General features: G+C 37.8%; 3 protein-coding genes across 6 annotated transcripts in view; 2 read left to right on the top strand and 1 right to left on the bottom strand.

Annotated features, from left to right (window-relative positions):
- Positions 1-22,152, bottom strand: part of gucd1 (guanylyl cyclase domain containing 1) — a 153,648-nt gene that overhangs the window by 34,036 nt on the left and 97,460 nt on the right. The window lies entirely within an intron of this gene.
- LOC132854148 (paxillin-like) lies at positions 244-19,958 on the top strand. 4 transcript variants are annotated; one of them, XM_060882375.1, is made up of 11 exons: positions 244-408; positions 9,989-10,188; positions 10,951-11,036; positions 11,116-11,258; positions 11,440-11,626; positions 11,714-11,837; positions 16,528-16,674; positions 16,915-17,088; positions 17,264-17,345; positions 17,440-17,588; positions 17,701-19,958. In XM_060882375.1, the coding sequence occupies exons 1-11, from the start codon at positions 396-398 to the stop codon at positions 17,965-17,967; spliced, it is 1,572 nt and encodes a 523-aa protein (XP_060738358.1). In that variant the 5' UTR covers positions 244-395; the 3' UTR covers positions 17,968-19,958. The 4 variants fall into 4 exon arrangements, with proteins under 4 accessions (XP_060738358.1, XP_060738357.1, XP_060738356.1 ...); XM_060882374.1 differs by having other exon boundaries at positions 248-408; positions 11,714-11,849; XM_060882373.1 differs by lacking the exon at positions 244-408 and adding an exon at positions 6,059-6,284.
- LOC132854150 (histone-lysine N-methyltransferase SETD1B-like) lies at positions 11,881-16,521 on the top strand. Its single transcript, XM_060882376.1, has 3 exons — positions 11,881-13,386; positions 13,829-14,092; positions 14,261-16,521. Exons 1-3 carry the CDS (start codon positions 12,469-12,471, stop codon positions 14,726-14,728), a joined length of 1,650 nt encoding a protein of 549 aa, XP_060738359.1. The 5' UTR covers positions 11,881-12,468; the 3' UTR covers positions 14,729-16,521.

Below are 22,152 nucleotides of genomic sequence, written 5' to 3'. Positions count from 1 at the left end.
CGTGCTTTTAAACGTTAGATATTAAGGCCTAATAAGTGTGTGGAAGCATTAATGAAGTAAAGGATCTTGTACCTTTACAGTAGTCAGTGCTGCAGGGTATACAGCATGCTGATCTCCGTGAAGTTGCATTGGCTCACACAAAGCTCGAAGGTTTAGCAGAGGAAATCGATTGTCTATTAATATCTGATTGTTCTGTGTTTCAGGCAGGTTTTAGAATGTGCGCGTATGCATTAGAGGGCGCGCGCGCTCTGTGAATTTCATCTCTTTGATGTCGGTCCCGGACCTGCGCGTTTGAGGAACAACAACTTCACAACTTGTTTGAGAGAAAAAAAAGTCACAGTTCTCAGCATTCTACTAGGGACGTGGACACGAACAAGAGAACAGTTTAGCGCAACATGGACGATTTGGGTAAGGCAATTTTCTTTCTGCATACCTTTATTTTTTCTGTAGGGTGGGGAGGAAGAACATAGCGGAAAAGTGTGGGTGGAATGGGGAAGAGCTAACGTGCTACTTCGTGTGTAGCTAACAAACTGTAGATTTAAAGTGAACTAGATACTTTCGTCAGTGTGTGGCTTTCTCTTTTCTGTTAACCATAGTGGTTAGATTTTCAGTTCGAGCTGAAAGCAGAAGCTCGTTCGCGTTACCACTCTGTTGGCTAGCATAGCTAAGTTTAGGAATGACAGAGCTTTAGACGCCTGGTCTAAGAAACATTTAAAAATATAATTATTCAGATACGAATACAACGTTTCTACGTCAAATTAGCGAGGTTTGGATTTCCTCATGGTTAAAAGAAACAACATTTGCTCTCTAAGTTACTATTACGATCTTGTTTCTTGGTCCCAGAGTTTTCGAAATCAAATCCCGGCTTTCTTCATGTTTATCTTTATCTTAACTAACTGTAAGAGACAAAACTCACCAGTCCAACACTAGTAAAAGGCTCATTTAAGGGAAAATGTAGAACCTTAAATTTAGTTTCCCTGCTAGGGACGTGTTAAGAATAGTAACAAATTCATTGGTCACAAGTGAATCTTTTAATTTTCTTTTTTTAACTATGTCCTCTTGTCAATGACCTCTAAATTTTGTATAAGAAAATTCTTTACACAAAAAAATTTACGTCCCTTAAAAAAACAAACGTACAAACAAAAAAAACTGAGTTACATTTCTACATTTCCATTTAGTCTGTTGATATTTTATCCCTCTGTATGTCCAGTTGTGTTTGTGTGTGTGTATACACACACACACACACACACACACACACACCTGGATACTTATTTAAAAGAAATCCAGACAGTCTCCTCTGAAAATTGACATTAGAAATTGAAATGTGAAAATATTAGAAATGTGTGAAATATTGCACTGCTACATGCATTTATGTATAAGTAAAACATTTTGTATGTCAGCATTCTAATATAACCAATATTGTCTAAACAAATGTCCTTTATAAATAAATTGTATTAACAAATTATATTTGGTTGGTTTGCTCTTGTCTTGTCTCTCCACCCCTCGCTGGACTTCAAATTTATGAAGTGAATGGTGCAGGTAAACTCTTAGAAAATGACTAGCATAGCCCAAAACATTAGGTTTATCTCTTGCTCTCGTGTCTGGCTAAAATCATATTCAGGGTTTAACAGTTAAGTCACCTTAGTGTTGTCCTTGTATAATGATCTGTACGAATATTGTTTTTGTTTTCAGAAACATAAACAGATGAGCAGACAGATTATTTTGCTCTTTATAGATTAGTAAAACCTGTACATCTATAGTAAAAAAAATGATATTGAAAATGGATTGTTTCTGTTCTATTTAATTTTGTGTTTTTAAAGGGAAAAAGTAAGATGATATAGCGAGCATTTATTACATTTTGTCAGTTTTTTTGAAGATAGAAGTCTAATCTAAAATATTTTTCTTTTGTATTTATTTTTTTTGTGATGCAGTGCTGTTTTCTTTACATTTTTAACATACATTTACAGGATAAACCTTGATTATATAATTTTATATGAATTTATATTGTATTTACTGCTTTATGTACTCCACGGCATTACACTATCTAGGCTGAACAAAGCACATGGATTTTATATTTAACTGATCCTAATATGATTGAAATGTATCGAAATGATCCTAAAAGCCCTACTAGACTGAGTATGAACTGAAGTCTTGGCACAGCTCACTCATTTTCAACACGCATATTAAGACTTGATTCACAATACTCCGTAATTAAGATTATTTTTCATGATCCTTCTAGCCTGGGCCAAATCTGCTTTTCAGTCTGTCCATGCTACTTATTAATCCTTGGTGTTTCATAGTTTAAATACTGCTTACTTGTCTGTGTGTGTTTTTTTTTTTTTTAGTTGCTTTTTTCCCTTCCCTTCACTGACTACGCTGCATTCTTTGCATCCTTAGTGTCCAAAGTTAAACTATTCATGCTAAATGACTTCTGGTTTGTGCCTGTCTTGAGTTCAGAACTCACTGCCAATTTTTCAGGAAACTGCAGAAAGAGGATGTAGCCTTTTGTCACTATAAATGACCATAAAGTTGTTGTTTTTTTAACAGGCAGACACTAATACTGACTCTAATAGTTGCATGTTCTGTGTTTGTTTTCCCATACAACTATTTTCATATTTAGTTCTAGTATCTAAACGAAGGATGGTTCATCATATTAAATGTTTATGTTGGTACAAGAAATATGCTTGAATTGCTCAAAGAAATCTGAGAAATTTGATGTCAGTGAGCTATCCTTCATTTTGCTCAGCCAGTCTAATTGTTGCAATCCCATAAAATATGTTAGTTGTATGTTCCTTTTTTGAAACTCAAATTACAAATATGAAATATGGTTTGTGTGGTGATTAAAGTCGACAGTAAATTCTACATTGTAGTTTATTCTCTTTTCCCTTGCTGTCTTCTCCCAGGTCCTTTCTGAACACACTCTCCCCCTCTTCTTGACCATGTGTCTTGGTTAGAACACAGTCGTGATTGTTTTCCTGATGCCCTTGGATGTTCCAGTATTATTCTGAGTTTGAACTGAATTCTTGCCACATGACTAAAACAAAAAGACCCCCACCCTAAGGCATTATGTGTGTCAAATGTTCCAATGTAGTCATAGTAAGAGCTGTGTGCAAGTTAAACTGAAAAAGCCAGATATAACAGTGTTTGTGGCATCTGCTTGGAACATGTCCATATTTAACAGAATGAACTTAACCAATGTGTCAGTCCACACATAGTTATAGGTGTGTGTGTGTGTGTGTGTGTGTGTGTGTGTGTGTGTGTGTGTGGAATAGTTCTCCCTTCCCCCATCTGTATGCTTGGCCTAGGTCCATGTGTGAGGGAGAGCTTTTATTTTGGGCTCTGATTCATCTTCAGGGAAGTGTTGACTTTTTCTGCCTCGCTTGTAGAAGACATGAGACTTGGAGAGTTTTTTCAGTTTCTTGAATCCAGCTCATGTCTATTGCATTTATCTCAACTCCTGATGTCATTGATAAAAGCTAAATGTCTGCCTTCCTGCTCATTTTTTCTTTCCTGTCCCACAGTCCCTTGAGTTGCTTCTTTCATTCTTTGCCTCCCCCTTCAGTAAGAGAGATGCATATAATTAACAGACTTACTGTTCTGCTGATAGTTCTCTTGTGAGCCATCAGTTGTGATCTTAAATTCTGTCATTCTCGAGTTCACTTGCATCACAGGTATAAATATAGTCGGTCTAGTATTTCTCATGCAGGGAGTTCTGGTCTGTATAAGTAAACAGGGCAGTCTTCACTGACTTGTAGCTACATGTCCACTGCACATGGAAGACGGAGTGGAAGAGCTTGGTTCAAAGAAATTCTCTTGTTCTTGCAGTTGGCAAGCAGGGATTTATCCAACATTTTGCAAAAGTCATGACCGTTAATATAATAACGCACTTCATATTTGAATGAGTTGAAATAGTTGTAATCCTAATAAAATAAAATATTCAGATATTCAGTGAGACTTCATAGTAAATATGTAATATGCATATAAAGCATTTCTGAATGATTAACAATACATTTTATTCTGTATTCAAACAGAAGTAGGCTTTCTGTATAAGGTTGCAGTGAATGTGTTGACTGTTTTTCTATAATTAGGTGGGCGAAAGTCATGGTTGCAAACTGACACAGATGAACTGTCTTTTGTAAAACGGAGTTTGTAATACAGCTTGGTCCACAGTTCTCTAAGTTTCTCCATTGTTGCTCCTTTTTTGGTGGTTCTGCAGTGGGATGCATGGAATCCATTTTGTGTCTGAGGGTGTGTCTTTAAAAGAAAACTTACATTTAATGTCTTCCCTAACCTTTTTTTTTATTAAATTGCAGCACTATTTATATTCATGTTCACTTTACTCAGCAGTATTCCTGCAAGTACTTGCAAGATAATCAGATTGTATTTGATCCAATGATCATTTTTCCCTCTGCTTGTTTGGCCTAATCTTATGCAGATAAACAGAGTTCTTCTTAAGATAAAGCATCCATTTTCTCAGTTCTTTCAGATGTGGGCAAGCAATGTGTGCTCATTCGTCTCCCCTCCTTATCATTATAGTTTGCTAATATCAAGATTGTCTTAACACTTGGCTCACTTTACATTTAGACTAGCAATCTCACATGATTCTCCATAAACAGCCCTACATGTATCTCCACTTATTTTAATCTGAAACATACTACTGCCTCCTCCTGTTCTGTCCTAGGCATAACACAGTAAAGATGTAAGTTGGTCTAGATATTTTTAATGTTCTTAATAAGGAAGATTGTCTCAGAATACATAAAGCTGTGGTTTATTAAATCAGTCTTATTAAATGAGCTTAATATGGAAAATTGCATTACATGCTGTTAATGCCAATATCTTGCTAATGTAATATTGACCTAACCACTGATAGGAAAAGTATGACCTAAACAGGAAGTCCTGTGTTTTACATTCCTGGTGGTGTAATGTTTGATTTGAAGACAACAATATGGAAAATCAGTAATATGATTTATACTTCAGGCTTTTGTAGATTTTTGTATCCCAATACAATGAATGTACTGATAAAATGTGGCAGGTAAAATGGAAAATTTGAACTTTGAACTGTAATAAGTGATCCTGCTCATTCATCCATTCATTCATTTTCTACCGCTTATCCGAACTACCTTGGGTCACGGGGAGCCTGTGCCTATCTCAGGCATCATTGGGCATCAAGGCAGGATACACCCTGGACGGAGTGCCAACCCATCGCAGGGCACACACACTCTCATTCACTCACGCACTCACACACTAGGGACAATTTTCCAGAGATGCCAATCAACCTACCATGCATGTCTTTGGAACGGGGGAGGAAACCGGAGTACCCGGAGGAAACCCCCGAGGCACAGGGAGAACATGCAAAACTCCACACACACAAGGTGGAGTCGGGAATCGAACCCCCATCCCTGGAGGTGTGAGGCGAACGTGCTAACCACTAAGCCACCGTGCCCCCTGATCCTGCTCATATGGATTGTAAATCCAGACTCTAGATGTAATTTAGTTATAGGTATTTATCATAGAAACAAATTATCATTCTTGCTGTTTTTCATTCTCATTTAACATACAATGAAAATATGGCTTTAATCTGATGTCCATATTTGAGATTTTTCTGTTCTGCCACTTATGGTTAGGTGTTATCTTTATCTGTATTTGGTTACTATGGAGACTTTGTTGAACCATGTAATTATTAATCACCCCTAAGGGCACCAACATAAAGGAAAGAAACAGAGAGAAAGAATGAAGCCATTGCTTCCCTAGCATTTAACAGCAGGACTGAGCATGCCTACCACTGTGTAGTTTCAGCTCATTTACACTCACATGCATGTTGATCCTTAATCTTAAAATAGCTAAGCTATATGTTCACATGTGGTTCTATACCAAGGGTTAGACATAGCACTTGGACATAGCACTTAACATAAACATACAGAGCATGTGTACGTTATTATTTTCACGCACATAATGTGTATATTTAAATGGTCTTTAGTTAGTTTTGAATTTATGGAAATCCTGTTTAATATGAATTGAAATGGTCTGTTAACATGTTTTAAGTCTTAATAAAATAAATAAAATGGAACAGCTGAAACATAAGTAGACAGGTTTGGGTCAAGAGTGGGTTAATGTCCCCTGGGTTCATTGTCCCGCCTACTGCATTGCATTCCTTTTAATACACATGTACGGTCTCTTGTTCAAACGAGCACACACCATTCTCTTTTACACTCTGATTACCTTCTTTGACAAAGGTGTGGATAAAAAGATTGGAAAGCTTTTGAGTTATACATGTGGAAAAAAATGTGAGTAAATTTTTTTTTAACATATTTAGAAGCTATAGGAAATGTTGTGATATTGATGTTCTCTCATTTGTGTGTATGTTTCACTCATTGGGCAACATACTGGATATACCATATATATATATAATATCTGCTACACCTCTGCTACAAGTTTGTTCAATGTGAAAATCATAATCAGAAAGGGGCTTTGTCTTTCTAAACTTTCCTTTTAACTTCTGTTATATCTACTTTCCTAGTAAGAGCTTAGTCTGTACTGCTGATCTAAACAGGCATTTTATCTCTGCTGTTTTATGAAAGTGCAACACTGCACTCAGCTTAGTTGTAGTTTCATGTGATGACTTGCTCTTAAAACTTAATCATGAGTAATCTCCACCACACCTCTAGATATGGCCTGGGATTTTATAGCTGTTCTTTTGGTATTTGCACTCATAAACTCTGAGTAACAGTGGCACAGGCTCAGATGTCTGACGCCCCGGTTAGCATATAGCTGTGATGTAAGGTGATAAACTTTAACTGTTGCAGTCTTTAGCTACCCATGTTGTCTTCCCACCTCTAAACACACACTTTAATATGTCAGATAACAGCTATAAGTGACTACCAGTTTCTCTCTCCCTCTCTCCTTCTCTCTCTACATTTCTTCTTCTCTCTTTATTTTTCTCAGCCTGACAGGCAGCAGACAGCCTGAAATATGTGATTACTGTTACATAATTACTACATAACCATCTAACTTCTGTCTTCCATTTAATATTTAACACTTCTAAAACAATTGTTGCTTTGTTTTATGCTATATAGCCCAACCCTCTATACACACATTTTATCAGCACAGCACATTTTATTTACTTACTGAGCAGTTATTTATTAGGACCAAGCAGGTTCTTTCTAGGTGTGTTGTTGATGGGCACTCCCTAAAATGACTACAGTGATATTTAGCTTCTTAGTACTAAATTGCATACCAATTACAGTGATTTGCATAAGGATTCATAAGTTTTAACCTTGTTGGAGTTTTAGAGTCTACAACTAAAAATATCAATAAATATTAAGCAGGGAAATTAATATCCATCTCAATTATTTGCAATTGTGGAAAGTAAAAGTTTTGACAAGTATTAACCCCCTTTTGTGTGAAATCCCTGAATTATTTTTTGGTGCAATTAATTAGAAGCCACATAATTAGTTGACCATGTGTAATTAATGTTGAATACTCTTGCTGAGATGGAAGAAGCTGTATGGGGCAATCATATTCTGGACATACAACTAAGCATGGATTGATTAAAAGGGGAAAAAAAAGCAAATGAGAATGCACAGTGGCATGTAGGAGACTCGGGAAAGTCTAGTTGGATTATAGCAAACTCTAAATTTCTGACCTTAACACAAAGCTCTCTGTTCACTGGAAAGCCAACATTGTTCAACACCTTGTGTAACGTACATTAAATTGTAGTTTGAAGTTATATGCCCTATTAATATTGAGAAGGTTATTACAAAAGACTCAAAACTTGCTTAATAAAAGGAGAAGAATTAAAACTGCATTTTGTTTGCCCCAGGTACATTTTCCATGGGTACTGTACCTAACTACTCCATTATACACTACTAACTTGCATAATGACAATCACTGACAATAATCATTTTAATTATTATTATTTTGTACTTTTATATGGTAAATAATAGGTGTCACATTAATGCGCTTTTTGTTTAGAGTTGAGTAGAGAACTATTTTGATTTCATATTTTTAAATAGGCAGATTTTATGAAGTTATTTGGTGCAAAGGTAGAGGATGCCGAGCATAAAGTTAAATCAAAACAGATGATTCGCTGTGGTGAACCCTAATGGGAAAAGCCAAAAGTAGAAGAAGAAGAAATAGGCTAATTTCTTAAATGTTTTCTTGTGTTTCTTAAATGGACTTCACCACTACGCCTCTCTATTCCAATATAATGAAAAGATGAATATAATTTAACTGATTAGTATGGATCTATGAGAGTCTACATAATGCAAGACTTGAAATAGTGTTGTACTCCGGTAGAAAAATGCTGTTGTGAGTCTTTTGTGAATTCATGTCTGGTAGGGGCATGTTATGTACATTCAAAGACAATTTAGTGTCTGTGTCCTATGCCACCTTCACAGCTCTAAGACGATCATTGATATTGCTTTTTTGTTTCATGTAATAATGCAGTTTCTCTTAGTATTTCTTTAGACAACATATAAAGCGAGGATTCTTGCAATACTGGGAGGTGTGTCCAGTTGAATGCTCATAAACATTATGACAGCCTGTTGTGAATATTATCAGAGTGACATTTGTGTTTAATATAAAAATAAATGTGTAAATAATATAATTTTCCAGCATCCATTGTAAAACATCCAGTACTTTCTAACACCATTAGACCACCTTCATCAGCCTGAACTGTTTTCCAGTCCCTGTTCACTTTTGTAAAAAAGACTAAAAGTCTTGATGTGTTGTGCATTCTGAGATGTTTTTCTGCCTACCACAGTTGTAGTGAGTTAATGTAGTATTTCTGTCAGCTTGAACTAATCTGACCATTCCCTGTTGACACCTTTCAACAAGGATTTTCTGTCTGCTGATCTGTTTTTCACTGGATGTTTATTTTTTATTGTCCTATTTTGAGTAAACACTAGAGACTAGTGAGTGAAAATACCAAGAGAAGAACAGTTATAGAAATAGTTAAACCATCGTGTCTGGCACCTACAATCATGCCACGGTCAAAATCAGAGATGATTTGATCAAATTTTCTCCCATTCTGTCTGAAGCAATTTGAAAAAGCCCTTCTTTTAGGGTTTCTTCCCAGCTGTCAAAAATATGCTAGCAGGTGTAGTTGTTTGTGTGTGGCTGTTTGTTTGTTTGTTTATATATTTATTTTTTATTTTATTTTTTTTAAAAACAACCTCTCATGAGCTTGGCCCATCAAGGCCAAGTGCTATCTTTCCCCAAAGTTGAACAGTGTTAATGTGTGAACTAGATTTGTAAAGTTCGTCGCGACCAACTTTGATGTTGGCTTTGACAAAGCAAGTATTCGCAAAGGCCAGTGTTTTTTGGAGGTGAGTGGACATAAGGATCAGTGTTACGTTTAGAGGCAAGTGGACAGAAAGCTAGGGTGCCAAAACATTTGAAGGCAACTGGAGACAAGCCTGTGAGGTTATCCGAATACTCTTGAGGACGTTCCCCACATTGAGTGTTTTGATATTTGACATGTCAATGTTGTAAAAAGTTTTTTGATTTTGCATATTTTGGGGTCAGGGCTGCGGGACAAGCGAAAGGCCAGTTGGTACACCAATTTAAAACTTCTGAGTATCACCCTAAAGGAGCTGGCCGAGTTTGGTGTAGATAGTTCGAAAGCTTGCCTAGTTATAAACATCCAAAGTTTATAATGGTAGTCTATGGGAAAAAAGGCCACTTTGAGACCCAGTACCGGAAGTACTGGAACTCGGATCGTTAAGATGTGGCTTGTGGCATGTGGCTCGAAAGCCCTAGGAGTAGTTACTCTTGATAAATTTTTGTCTAAGCTTAAATAGGAAAACAGAATGTTGGCTTCTACAAAGCCAACATAATTAACACATAATTAACACAAATATGCACATTGCTCTCCATTACTGAAACCTGCATCAATACAGTTCTGTGGTTTCAGTTTTTGTATTTTCACAGATTAATTAATTTATAAATTTAGCTAATGATCAGATTCCGAAATCCTTTTTTAATGCAGACGCATTGCTGGCGGACCTGGAGTCATCCACTGCTAATATCTCAAAGTGTCCAGTGTTTCTCCCAGACGAAACGCCCTACTCTTTTCCCAGTAGCGGGAGCCTGCACCAGGATGACCCTCCTCCTGTGCCCCCTCCTCCATCTTCAGATGCTTTGAATGGGACTCTCCAAAAACAGGACTCTCACCACTCCTCACAACAGGTTAAGTGTACAAAAAGAAGCCCTGAATGTATTTGCTAACTGCCTGTTTTCTTGAACACCCAGTATGGAAGTACTGGTTGCAAAATATACAGCTGTATGCGTCTCTTTGGGGTAACTAACATTTTTGTGTCCTCAAAAAAATGCGTTACTTTATTACATCAAAAGCATTCATCCTGTTTGGAGATTGCGGTGCCACAACTATCCATGATCTAGTAACCAAGAGAGCATTATTGTTGATAAGCGTTGATAAGAGTGGCACTATACAATCTTGGGTGTCTGTCAGAGAGGTAGAACTACTCTCTGAATTTTTTCTTTTATGAACAGTTTCATTTCATAGTCTATCCACAAAGAAAGAAAGATAGGTAGGCAGGCTTTCATACTAACCAAGCAGATAAAATTGAAGACCCTTCAAATGGACTAAATTAGAAAAAAAAACTGTCTTTGTATTCATATATAATAACTTTTTTCTTTTTTTTTCTTTTCCTCTGACTTCATACCTTTTTAATTTTTTTGCATAATTGAAATACATGCAGAAGCTGAAACATATTTTTTCACCTTAGCACTTAGCATTCTCTGAGTACTTGTGTTTTTGGAATGAGAGAAAACAAAAAACCCCAAAAGTTTCAAACTTATTTTATCACAGATATCTGCAGATCTCTCTGCTCTGTTGACAGTAATACTTATTTTGCTTATATATTGTAGGCTTGCAATATTTATTTTTAATCATTTTAAGTGAATTTTGCCTTGTAATCCTCTCTTTAGTCTCTTGGCTTAGCACAAAAAAGTACATTGTCTCAAGACGGCAATAGTCCCCCATTACCTCATACAGAAGAGGACCACGTCTACAGGTCAGTTACATGACCACAGATACTCATTGCCAGTTTCTTCACAGTGCTGAATCTTTCCCGTCTCCAACTGTTATTCTAGTTTCCCCAACAAACAAAAGACACCATCAGACTCTTCTGCAGCAGCCATGAGCTCTGCACTGGGCAGCAACTTGTCTGAGCTGGACCGCCTGCTACTGGAACTCAATGCTGTTCAGCAGAACACACCATCCTACACCAGCACAGGTGTGTTATTTCACCCATAAAAAGGAGCACAGATACATAGATAAGATTTCTTTATATGGCGTGTTGATTGTACTTATTGACTTAGAACAATGTTTGTAGCATGTTGTTTTCACAAACATGCTAATGAGTAAGAACATGTAGGTGTCATATGTGTAATGTGTTGTCTTTTGTTGATTGGTAGAAGATGCAGCTCCCCCACTTCCTCCCTCCAGTTCTGCACATTATATCCAGGAAAATGGAGCACACTCAGGTATTACCCCTGCTGTGACAGACAAAGCTCTTGGTAATGGAAACAGAGGGCCAGAAGAAGGACGTCCCTCTGTGGAGAGCCTACTGAATGAACTGGAATGCTCTATACCTGCCCCAATGTAAGATATTCCCAGATTACAAAATATGACTATTTATTACTATAATTGCTGCATTTTTATCACATTTAATTGCTACAATAATTGCAGGCCTGCATCTGGACTTCATACAGAGGGGCACTTGGATGTACCCTCTGAGCAACAGGGTCGATTGTCAGCCACGTCTGCGACTCGAGAGCTGGATGAACTCATGGCCTGCTTATCTGATTTCAAGGTGCAAAGCAATGTGAGTGCATATTTGTGCATACAGGTTATTTGGTGGAAGGTCAGGAATTAAACCTGTATGGAAGAAAGTTCCTTGTGGTGCCTATTTTAAAGAGGCACTCTGCTTGCTCTCAATCTCTCTAGTTACTCCACACACCCACCCCTTTTACAAAGGTCTCAAACTCCTAGCTCAGGTGATTTAATATTTGTCAGCTAGTCCATTCATCCAGACTCCAGGCTTTTTATAATATTTCGTTTTACATTCTTTTTTTAATCTGTCTGTTTTCTTTCCTGCTCTTTCCTTTTTCCCTGTTGTTGTCTTCCAGCCAAGCTATTTGGCCTCCCTAAACTCTGAGACACTATTTGATCAGTCCATCAGCTTCTCTGCCATTGCTGAAATTCATTGTCCTTCTCCTTCAGCACCAAGTTTTCCTTCTAAGCCAAACTGCTATAACCCACTGCCCTCCCCTCCTGTCTCCTTGGAGCTACACATAGTGGAAGATTCTAATGAAACTGTTCTGCAGTCCAGTGCACTAAAATCTGCCCCTTCAGCCCTGCACTCTACTACTTTAGCCCTTTCCAATCCTCCATGCTCCACTTCAAATCCACATCCAGACACAGGTATCAGTGATTCTGTCTCCATGCTGAGCACTGAGCTGAGGTCGCTTATGGTTTTGTCCCAGACCAGCAATACTACCACAAAGGTGTCTACCACAAGCCCTGGCAATCAACAGCCTATATCTGCCAATCCCAATCTGCTTCCCAGCAGTCAGACTAAATCAACTCTAGTGTTTCATGTGCCTATTGCTAAATCTCAAAGCCCAGTGAGTCAACCTGAAAATACGAAGACCTCAAAAAAAGACAGTCCTTTGATAATTCAAGCTTCTAATGATTTCTGTCTTGTGACCAGTCCAGAGCCTAACACTGCTGCTGCATCTCTGATCTCTACATCTAAATCTGTATCACCCATCATACATTCCCTTTCATCTCCTAAACCTTTTTCTCTTAACAACACCACACCTCCTATCTCTACCGTACCAGTGCCCAAGACCTCAAGTGAACTTAAGCTACCTGACTCAGTTACTGTTACCACAAGACCACTTCCCATTATGAAGCCTGAGGCTCCAGCTTTGGAGCCTTCTCTTGATGATGCTTTGGATAATCTCCTCACAATGAACTTCAGCAGGCCTGAGGCTGAGTCACAAAATGCTGCATTAGTTTGTAATATGAATTCAGCAGAGCACAAAAAAGTGTTCGGTGGGACACTTGTTTCAGTGGACAGTAGAATGGTGCAGCCGGACATGCACACAGAGAGTGAGGCGGGAGATGGGCTTCTTGAGGACCAGTCTGATTTTCGGAGTGAACTTCTGGACTGGGCCGATATGGAACTGAAACTGTCATATGATGGAGCCGATGGCTCCATGACTCCCATGACTGAGGCTAGTTGGATGGATGGCTCCCTTACCCCTTCCTCCTGCCCTGGAACCCCAGATGCCCAGATGGACCTGCCCACATTACATCCCTTCAACACCATGGATAGGATTTCAGCATCTGGACATGTATGGAGTGTTTCAGTACAGCCATGGGATATAGAGTCATTGATTGTTGCTGTTTTTTTAAATGCTGTTTGCCTGTGCACTGTGTGTTAAGGTCTGGTGTTTTGGCATGTGAATTAAGCATGAAGAACATTAGCATGTGTATCACTGCTCTATTTAGCATTTGTACACATGGTTTCATGCTCTGTATTTGACAGCATGAAAATAGTCATAGTTTAACATATTCTCCCATGCAATAATTACAGAACTATAAGCCAAAAGCATTTATGCTTCTATTGTGTGTTTTCTTTGGAGATGACGGTTGCCTAAACTTGCTTGAAGGTCCTCTCTCATCCACAACAGCATCTGATTTGTGGTTGAGCCCACCTCTTCTGACCACTGTTTGTTGCATGCTTTTTTTCATTTGAGTATAAATCATCTGACAGGGTCTTTACCCCTGGTTCAGATCAAGTCTGTGATCAGACGTACAAAGGAGACACCCAACGTCCATCCCATGTATCGGGATGGCATCATTCGGAGGAAGATGGGCCCTGTAATTTACCACAAATGCAACTCTCAAGATCGTCTCATAGAAGAGCTTCAAGGCAAGCTGGGAATTGCTCGCAAGGAACGCCCCAAGAAACAACCAGATGATTGGCTGACCGAGGGTGTTATTGTCATGTCGAATCCTAAACGCTTGCGAGACAACCACAACAGGGAGGTGGATAAGGTAGATTTGTGCAACAGTTTGGGCAATTCAGAGTACACACATTTTCCTTCTTTTTAAATACCCTACATTGACCTCTTTGTTGAACTGTTACTGCTTTTTCTCATCAGTCTTTCTCTATTAACATTTTGTCCTTTTCCTCCTGTATTATTTTTCTGTCTCTATCTTTAGATTATTATACCCCCTGAGTCTCCTATTCCACAAAGAAAGGTGATACCAACTCCCCAGGCCAGCTCCCCAGCCCCCCGCCTCCCACACCCAACCATGGAACCAAAGCCCAGGCCTACAGTAAAAGCTGTACCAGTTCCACCTCCCCCTCCTCCCACCCAGTCTCCACCTATTCCTGCCCCCTCTCAAATTCCTAGGGAATCCACACCTCCTCCCCAACTCCCTGTAGAATGTGATCCTCCTCCAGTCCAAATAAATCCCCCTACTCCTGGCCCAGTAGAACCTCCTTCACTCCTGACAAACCCTGCTGCAACAACACCTTCAACTCAGTCACTCCCACCTGCCCCTGTTGTCCATTCCAAAGTGCTGGTATCTGTGGGCTGTCAGACGGAACATGATATCTTCTTCTCTCCAATGCAGGTGCAGGCATGGAGAGCCCAATGCAAGGACCATTCATTTCAGTTTTTTTAATTTAATTTTGTTTTTTTTAAATATATTTAATGTTGCAGATTATCCATGAGACTCAAATCTCTAAATCTCAAATTAATTTTTCATTTTATTGTTTTACTACATAAATGTAGTAATGTAAGCATGACCAGCTTAAAACAGACCGTCCTCCCATGTGTGTGGCGCTATAGATTAATTGGTGGAAACGTGCATCCTATTTACTCAACTGCAGGATGTGTTATAGATTATTAGTTTAATTAGATCAGTTCCTGTTAAAATAATCTATAACTTTATTTTAAATAGTAAATGGCAAAAATTTATATACACCTATGTATGGGTGTTTACATTCCGGAGTGTATGAAAAGCTTTGTTATACTAGCTTTGAATTTCTGGCCAATAAATGAATGTCTGTTGATCTGGAAACCCCAGGACAAAATTGTTTTTTAAAAAAACTGGTTTTAGCAGAATTACACTTTTTCTTTAAGTAGAGATGTCAAAGTATGTTTAAGGCAGAAAATGTTTGGAATTGCATATAACCTTGTTGGCCTATGATGAAATCTTGTTTGATAAGTTTAACAAAATCAGGGGTATATTTAGTCAGTCTGCCTAAAGATGTCTGAAATCTTGCTTACCATGTGTACTATTCTCACATTATGACTGCCAGACTTTGATCGTTGTATAATTGTTGAATAGCTAGAGCAAAACAATTTTACACTAGGCACAAGATGAAAGATGTTTTAAACTCTTTGAATGACCTTGTAAAATATTTCAACAAAATTCAATGAATTAGTTCAAAGTTCAACTTTATTTATATAGCACATTTACAAACAGCCACACGGCTGACCAAAGTGCTTCACAGTGCGTTTGACATTACACATACACTTAAGAATACACACATGCACAATAAAATAGAGTTCAAAAAGCTAAAATAAGAATTATTAAAAAAGTAGACAAAATAAAATAACCAGTTTAAAAGAAAGTGATATAAATATAAACCATAAAATATAAACAAACATAAACCCCTGGGCAAACCCCTAATCTCTAATGGCAGGGAGTTCCATATTCTAGGACTGGCCACAGAAAAGGCACGCTCTCCTCTACGCTTGAGCCTTACACGAGGGACCACCAACATAGCCTGGTCAGATGAACGAAGACTTCTAATAGGAGAGTAGGGATGAAGAAGTTCAGATAAGTAGAGAGGAGCGGTATTATGGAGAGACTTATGGACAAAGAGTAAAATCTTAAAATCTATTCTCTGAGAAATCGGCAGCCAGTGTGGAGATTTGAGAATGGGAGTGATGTGTTCATGTTTGCGAAACAATTAGAGAGAAATCTGGCAGCAGCAATTTGGACCAGCTGGAGACGCGTAATCTGAGTTTTAGATATACCGCAATATAAAGAGATGATATACTGCAATATAATGAATTAATCATGTAAATATAAATTCTGATAAGGTCTATAAATAAACATATATGCATGACCAGACTTTAAAACTTTACTTGTGGTTAAGGTACATGTAAAAGAGATCTCAATTCAGGGAAGCCTGTATTTGCCAATCTCAGAATTTTGCTGTGTAAATCGTTTTCCCGGGTTTGCACAAAACCGGTTCCTTGATGGATCTTTAATGACTTAATGTCATTGTGGAATATAGGGAAGCTTTATAAGAAATTTCATATGTATACATTTCATGTACAGAATTTCCCCATGTTTGTGTTTTTGTAATAAACAGACACACAGAAAAAACTTCTCAAAAGTCTATTTAATTTTAAAGTATCAGGATGTTTATTGACTGACCAAATCTTTTTCCTTTCCTATCTCTTTAGATCATGGCTCAGGGAAAGGGTCCAAATACACAGGTCAATAAACTAGACAACATGCTGGGTAGCCTGCAGTCTGACTTGCATAAACTGGGTGTAAAGACTGTGGCCAAAGGAGTGTGTGGAGCTTGCTGTAAACCTATTGTTGGCCAGGTGAGAAGCTCATTTTCTCTGACTGTACATATTAGTGATTAGACAATTCATGGTCCGTTCGCTAAATTACCCATAAAATGGGAAATTGGGACCCACTTATGACTAAAATGTATATCTATGAATATTGTCACTTAATAGATCATTGCTAGTTTATCAGCAGTGTAATAAAGGTCACAGGTTATAACCAGAGTATGCTGCACACACTGAATGGACAATGATTGTAAAATGTTGCTTCCACAGGTAGTAACCGCCATGGGCCGCACATGGCACCCGGAGCATTTTGTGTGCTCTCACTGCCAGGAGGAGATTGGTTCTAGAAACTTCTTTGAGCGTGATGGACAGCCATATTGTGAGAGGGACTACCATCATCTCTTCTCTCCTCGCTGCTACTACTGCAATGGTCCCATTTTGGATGTGAGAATATTGTTGCAAACTAGTACACTGAACTCAAATATTCAACAGATTCATTCAATTATAATTAGAAGAATTCAATTATAATTAATAGGAAAAATGTAATGTAGAACATGAGAGAGAGTGTGATTTTGTAGAACAGAGATACTGAGACAATGTTTGCCTTTCCCATCTGCAGAAAGTAGTGACTGCTCTGGATAGGACATGGCATCCAGAACACTTCTTCTGCGCTCAGTGTGGGGCCTTCTTTGGACCTGAGGGTGAGTAGTATATTGTTTCAATAAATTCACTGACCTGGATTGCAACAGTGCTGACTCTCTCTCTCTTTCTCTCTTTGTCTCTGTGTGTGGTTAGGTTTCCATGAGAAAGATGGCAAAGCATACTGCCGTAAAGATTACTTTGACCTGTTTGCTCCCAAGTGTGGTGGCTGTGCCCGTGCCATCCTGGAAAATTATATATCTGCCCTGAACAGCCTCTGGCACCCTGAGTGCTTTGTTTGTAGGGTATGTGTGTTTGCTATATGACTGCATGACTGATAAACTCTATAATGTAAGTTGTTAATGTGGAATAGAGGTAACAAAGTCTTATGAGATGTTGATTTCCTTTGTACTGTAGGAGTGTTTTACCCCTTTTGTGAATGGCAGTTTCTTTGAGCATGATGGGCAGCCATACTGTGAGGTTCACTACCATGAACGACGTGGCTCTCTTTGTTCTGGCTGCCAGAAGCCCATAACTGGCCGGTGCATCACAGCCATGGGAAAGAAGTTCCACCCGGAGCACTTTGTCTGTGCCTTCTGCCTCAAGCAGCTCAACAAAGGCACCTTCAAGGAGCAGAATGATAAGCCATACTGCCATGGTTGTTTCATCAAACTCTTCAGTTAGGCGCTGTCTGAGTATGTTGTATATGCAGCAAAAGAGAGTATCAAGCTTTTAATTGGGGGGGCGGGCGTTATTGTGCGCACATATCTGCTCACTGGTTGAGTGTGAACGAATTTGTTTTAGGAATGTGGCTTTGCATCAAGTTTGAATCAGTTGACCTGTGAAATTCTTTTCACTATGAAACAATGCTTTGTGGTGCCACAGTGGCAAAATGTGCTCACTGTAATATTTGGATGTATGGTCAACAGTTAGTCCAACGTATTTAGCATTTGCAAGAAACAATTTATATTACTGAGCTCAGTGCCTTGTTTTCTATCAGAAATTGAGTACATAAATTGTACCAAAAATAATATTGTAGCACCTAATATGTACATTTCTTTGGAGACTGATGTTCTTGGTGAGCCAACAATTACCAGCCTATAACAAGCCAGCCATGATCACCTACATATATTAAATAAGAGTTTTGCGTTGATGAATGTTGTGGATTTCATAGTCACTCAACTCCTGTAGAAATAGAATTATCCTACTCTTTTTCAAGATAAGCCAGGGTTTTTCTTCAGGGGAGCAAATGGAGCTATTTCTCCTTACAGTCATATTCTTGACATCATTAAATACATCTCAAAAATACTTTGCTGTATTTTGGAAACTTGTCCTAATTTTTTCTTACTTTTTCCATTTAAATAATCTCTTAAACCATTTCGTCAAGCAAATCACAGGTTGTTAAGTAAAATAGCTGTGACAATGTAGTGCAAATTCTATCCCTTTTAACACAGTATATGATTGGCTTAAGGATAAGAATGTCACTCTTTCTTTCTCAGAGACAACTCTGGGCAACGTTAACTGCTGTATTGTGTTATGACCTTATCTTCCTTTTTTTTGTGTGTGTGTGAAAGTCTTAAGTGTCACTGAGACATTTAAAAGAATGGGCTACAAGGGATGAAATGTGAAACATTAGACATGTAATAACAGTTTTATGATTCCTCCCAAAATAAAAGTGGGTATTATATTTTTCAGAAGTATAAAAGTAATTGCTTGCCATAAAAAGTTTATTTTAAAGGTCAGAATGCATGTATGAAATTACCAGCAGCTAAAAATATTTTATCTGTATACATTATCCTCTGTTAATACATATTTTCATCACTGGTCTGAGGATGCACTTCAAAAATGGCCTTTTTCTTACATAATATATATAAAAAATCATTTTAGTTGATATGCTGTGATAATTCAGAGATCTTTCCTGTCTCATTCTTCTTGTACTTCTGAGAGCTAGGTGCTAATATTGATAGTTCATATGCCTCGGATCCTATTTATGACACTGGTTTTAATTGTTTTCCCTTTTTGTTTTAGCATGTAATTTTTCTGTCACAAAGTGGGCTTAATAGTTCCCTCTTTGTTTATAATGTTACAGTTTATTTTAGTGGGCCTTCATATACTGTCTCTCAGTTACCAAATGTGAAACTGCAGGTATATATTATATTCAATAACTGCCATTTTTTTCTGAGTAATATCTGGCAGAATACATAGTTACCAATAAAGTGCTTTGATGATGTCATGCATTTTGGTTAATCCTAGCCATTTTTCACTTCATGTTTCAGGAATTGGGGGAAAGAATAAGCAGAATTATTGGTGTGGGCCTTTTGGGTGGGCAGCTAGGTGGGTGTACCTTTCTTTCTCTCTTTCTTTCTTTTTTTTCTTTCTCTCTTTCTTTCTTTTTTTTCTTTCTTTCTTTCTTACACCATGATACCTTACAACACAGTGACTACTTTTCACCCTTTAAATAGGCAGACTGACTTATGTTTGAAGACACCTGTGATGCTAATTACAGGACACACTTTAGTTTAACGTGTTCCTATGGTCAAATTGTTTTCAAACTATTCTTGGGGTGCCATCATTTTTGTCCAAATCAGTTTCAATATTTTGTTTTTAAATGCTTCTATTGAACCACAATTCAAAAGCAATATCTGATTTTCATTAAAGTTTAAGGGTTCCAACAATTTTGTCCATGTGTGTAACTGTGTCCTCCTGAAAATGTGTCCTAAAATGTTGCGAATGTGGCATAATTGACCTCCGTGATGTTGGCACCCCATAAAAAGAAATAATCACCAAAACTATGCCATTCGTTTGTGCTGGTATATTTTGTTTGAGATATTAAACATTATTTTTTGACCGTGTGACGTCACTTTCCACCCCAAATCGCTCAAAACCGGCTTAGTTCGTTTGTGCCGGTTTGTGCCGTTGAAATGAACGTCAAGTATATTTCCCCTTTCTTAGAAATAAAAACAATTTGGAGCTGTGACGTCACTCTCCACCCCGTGCCGTCCAAATCTCTCCAAACAGGTGGTGTTTGTTTGTGCCGTTAAAACAAACACTGTATCTGTTTTCCTTCCTGAGATATTTTCGGGAACTGTGACGTCACTCTCCACCCCAGTTCGTCTAAATCACACAAAACTGGTGTCATTCGTTTGTGCTCGATTTGTGCCGGTTTGTGCCGTTAAAATGAACGTCAAGTATATTTCCCCTTCTTAGAAATAACAAAAACAATTTGGAGCTGTGACGTCACTCTCCACCCCGTTCCGTCCAAATCTATCCAAACCGGTGTCATTCGTTTGTGCTCGATTTGTGCCGGTTTGTGCCGCTAAAATAAACATTGAATCTAATTTCTAATCTAATTTGCTTCCTTAAAAAAAGCAACCAGAATAAAATAGCGGGGTCTAAGGTGAGTAGATATCGGTAGTGTATAGGTACACCAGAGACATCCATTTATGTGTCAGAATACACGGGACACAGTTCAAATAAACTGTTTAAAAGTTACAATGGTTAAGTGGCTTAATTTTTTAAAGAGACAAGTATAATTAAACAAGCAAGGCTCTATTAATAGCCAACACATATTTTATAAGGAGCTCCTGCATGCATTTACAGTGTATAAATAATTAGGAGATTAATTTAAAAAATTAGAACACAGAAATATGAAACGATAGAAAAAAAAAATTATTACACCTTTTCCCCCAAAAAATTCCCAATAGAAGGCCTCAATGTACTGTTTTTTTTGAGTCCTGAGTCATTTATTGAATCTATTCAAAACAGCTGATTCGTTCATTCGGAACGAAGGAAACCGTTTTTATGAATGGGTCATTGAATCACAAATAGAACCGGGTTGTCGTCCAAATCGCCTTAACCCGGTGCTATTTGTTTGTACTGTATAACACCATATATAACTTATTTATTCCCTTCATAAGGAAATTATAAAATGTGTGGAGGAGACGTGACCCCACGCAAGCCGTTCTATATACCTATTGTTTAAATACGGTCACGCTTTTTTTGTGCTTTCTGTACTAATTTTTGTGCTGTCTGTACTAATACTGTAAGAGGACTGATGGATTTTGTCCAGTAAAAACGCGGAAAAATATAATTGTGTATTGTCTTAAGTTTTCTGAATGCTTTTAACAGTCATTGGTCATTTAACGTTTCTGGCCCCTTAAAAACATTTATTTACCTTAAGCATTGCATAGTGGAAAAACAAAACAGGAAAAAAAAACTTCTGGCAGAGGAACAAGGTAAGCATGTGCATTACATTTTTAAGCATAAAATCTTTTTAATTTTTTATTTAAAATTAAATGTACTTCAAAGCATGTGTGCAGCATAATACAATTTACAGGATACTTTACATACAAGAGATGTCACAAAAGTCAAACTTTTTTTTTCCAAATCAAGAAAATGTCATGTGCACATCTTAATTATCCTCCACTGGTCATAATAATAATGTTATAACATTTTATGCCATGACATAAAAGAAGCTTGTATGCACAGCAATGCACATTTTATGGCAACAAAAGCATGTAATTGATCCAATTTTTTCATGAATTGTTTAATTTAGTTTACAAAATTATGTTTAGTACAACTTACTCTGGCTAATCTGAACTCACTGACTGGACATGATCCATCTTATTGGATGGTTAGACTAAAATGAAAAATAAGACAACCACATTCCATCTCTCCTTTGTCTGACACACCTGAAATAGGTGTGTCAGACAAAGGAGAGATGGAATGTGGTTGGAAAACACTGATCTATGTCATCCATTCTATATTGGCCATGTTTAGATATTGCTACATATGAGCACTGCATGTTTTCCCTGTTTCATTAAGGAGACAGGGAAAACATGCAGTGTTGGGGGCCTCCAGAAACGTGGT

This window comes from Tachysurus vachellii, chromosome 11 (genome assembly GCF_030014155.1).
Source record: "Tachysurus vachellii isolate PV-2020 chromosome 11, HZAU_Pvac_v1, whole genome shotgun sequence".
Classification (NCBI taxonomy): domain Eukaryota; kingdom Metazoa; phylum Chordata; class Actinopteri; order Siluriformes; family Bagridae; genus Tachysurus; species Tachysurus vachellii.
Note: the sequence above shows the minus strand (reverse complement) of the source record. Positions and strands in the feature narration are given on the sequence as shown.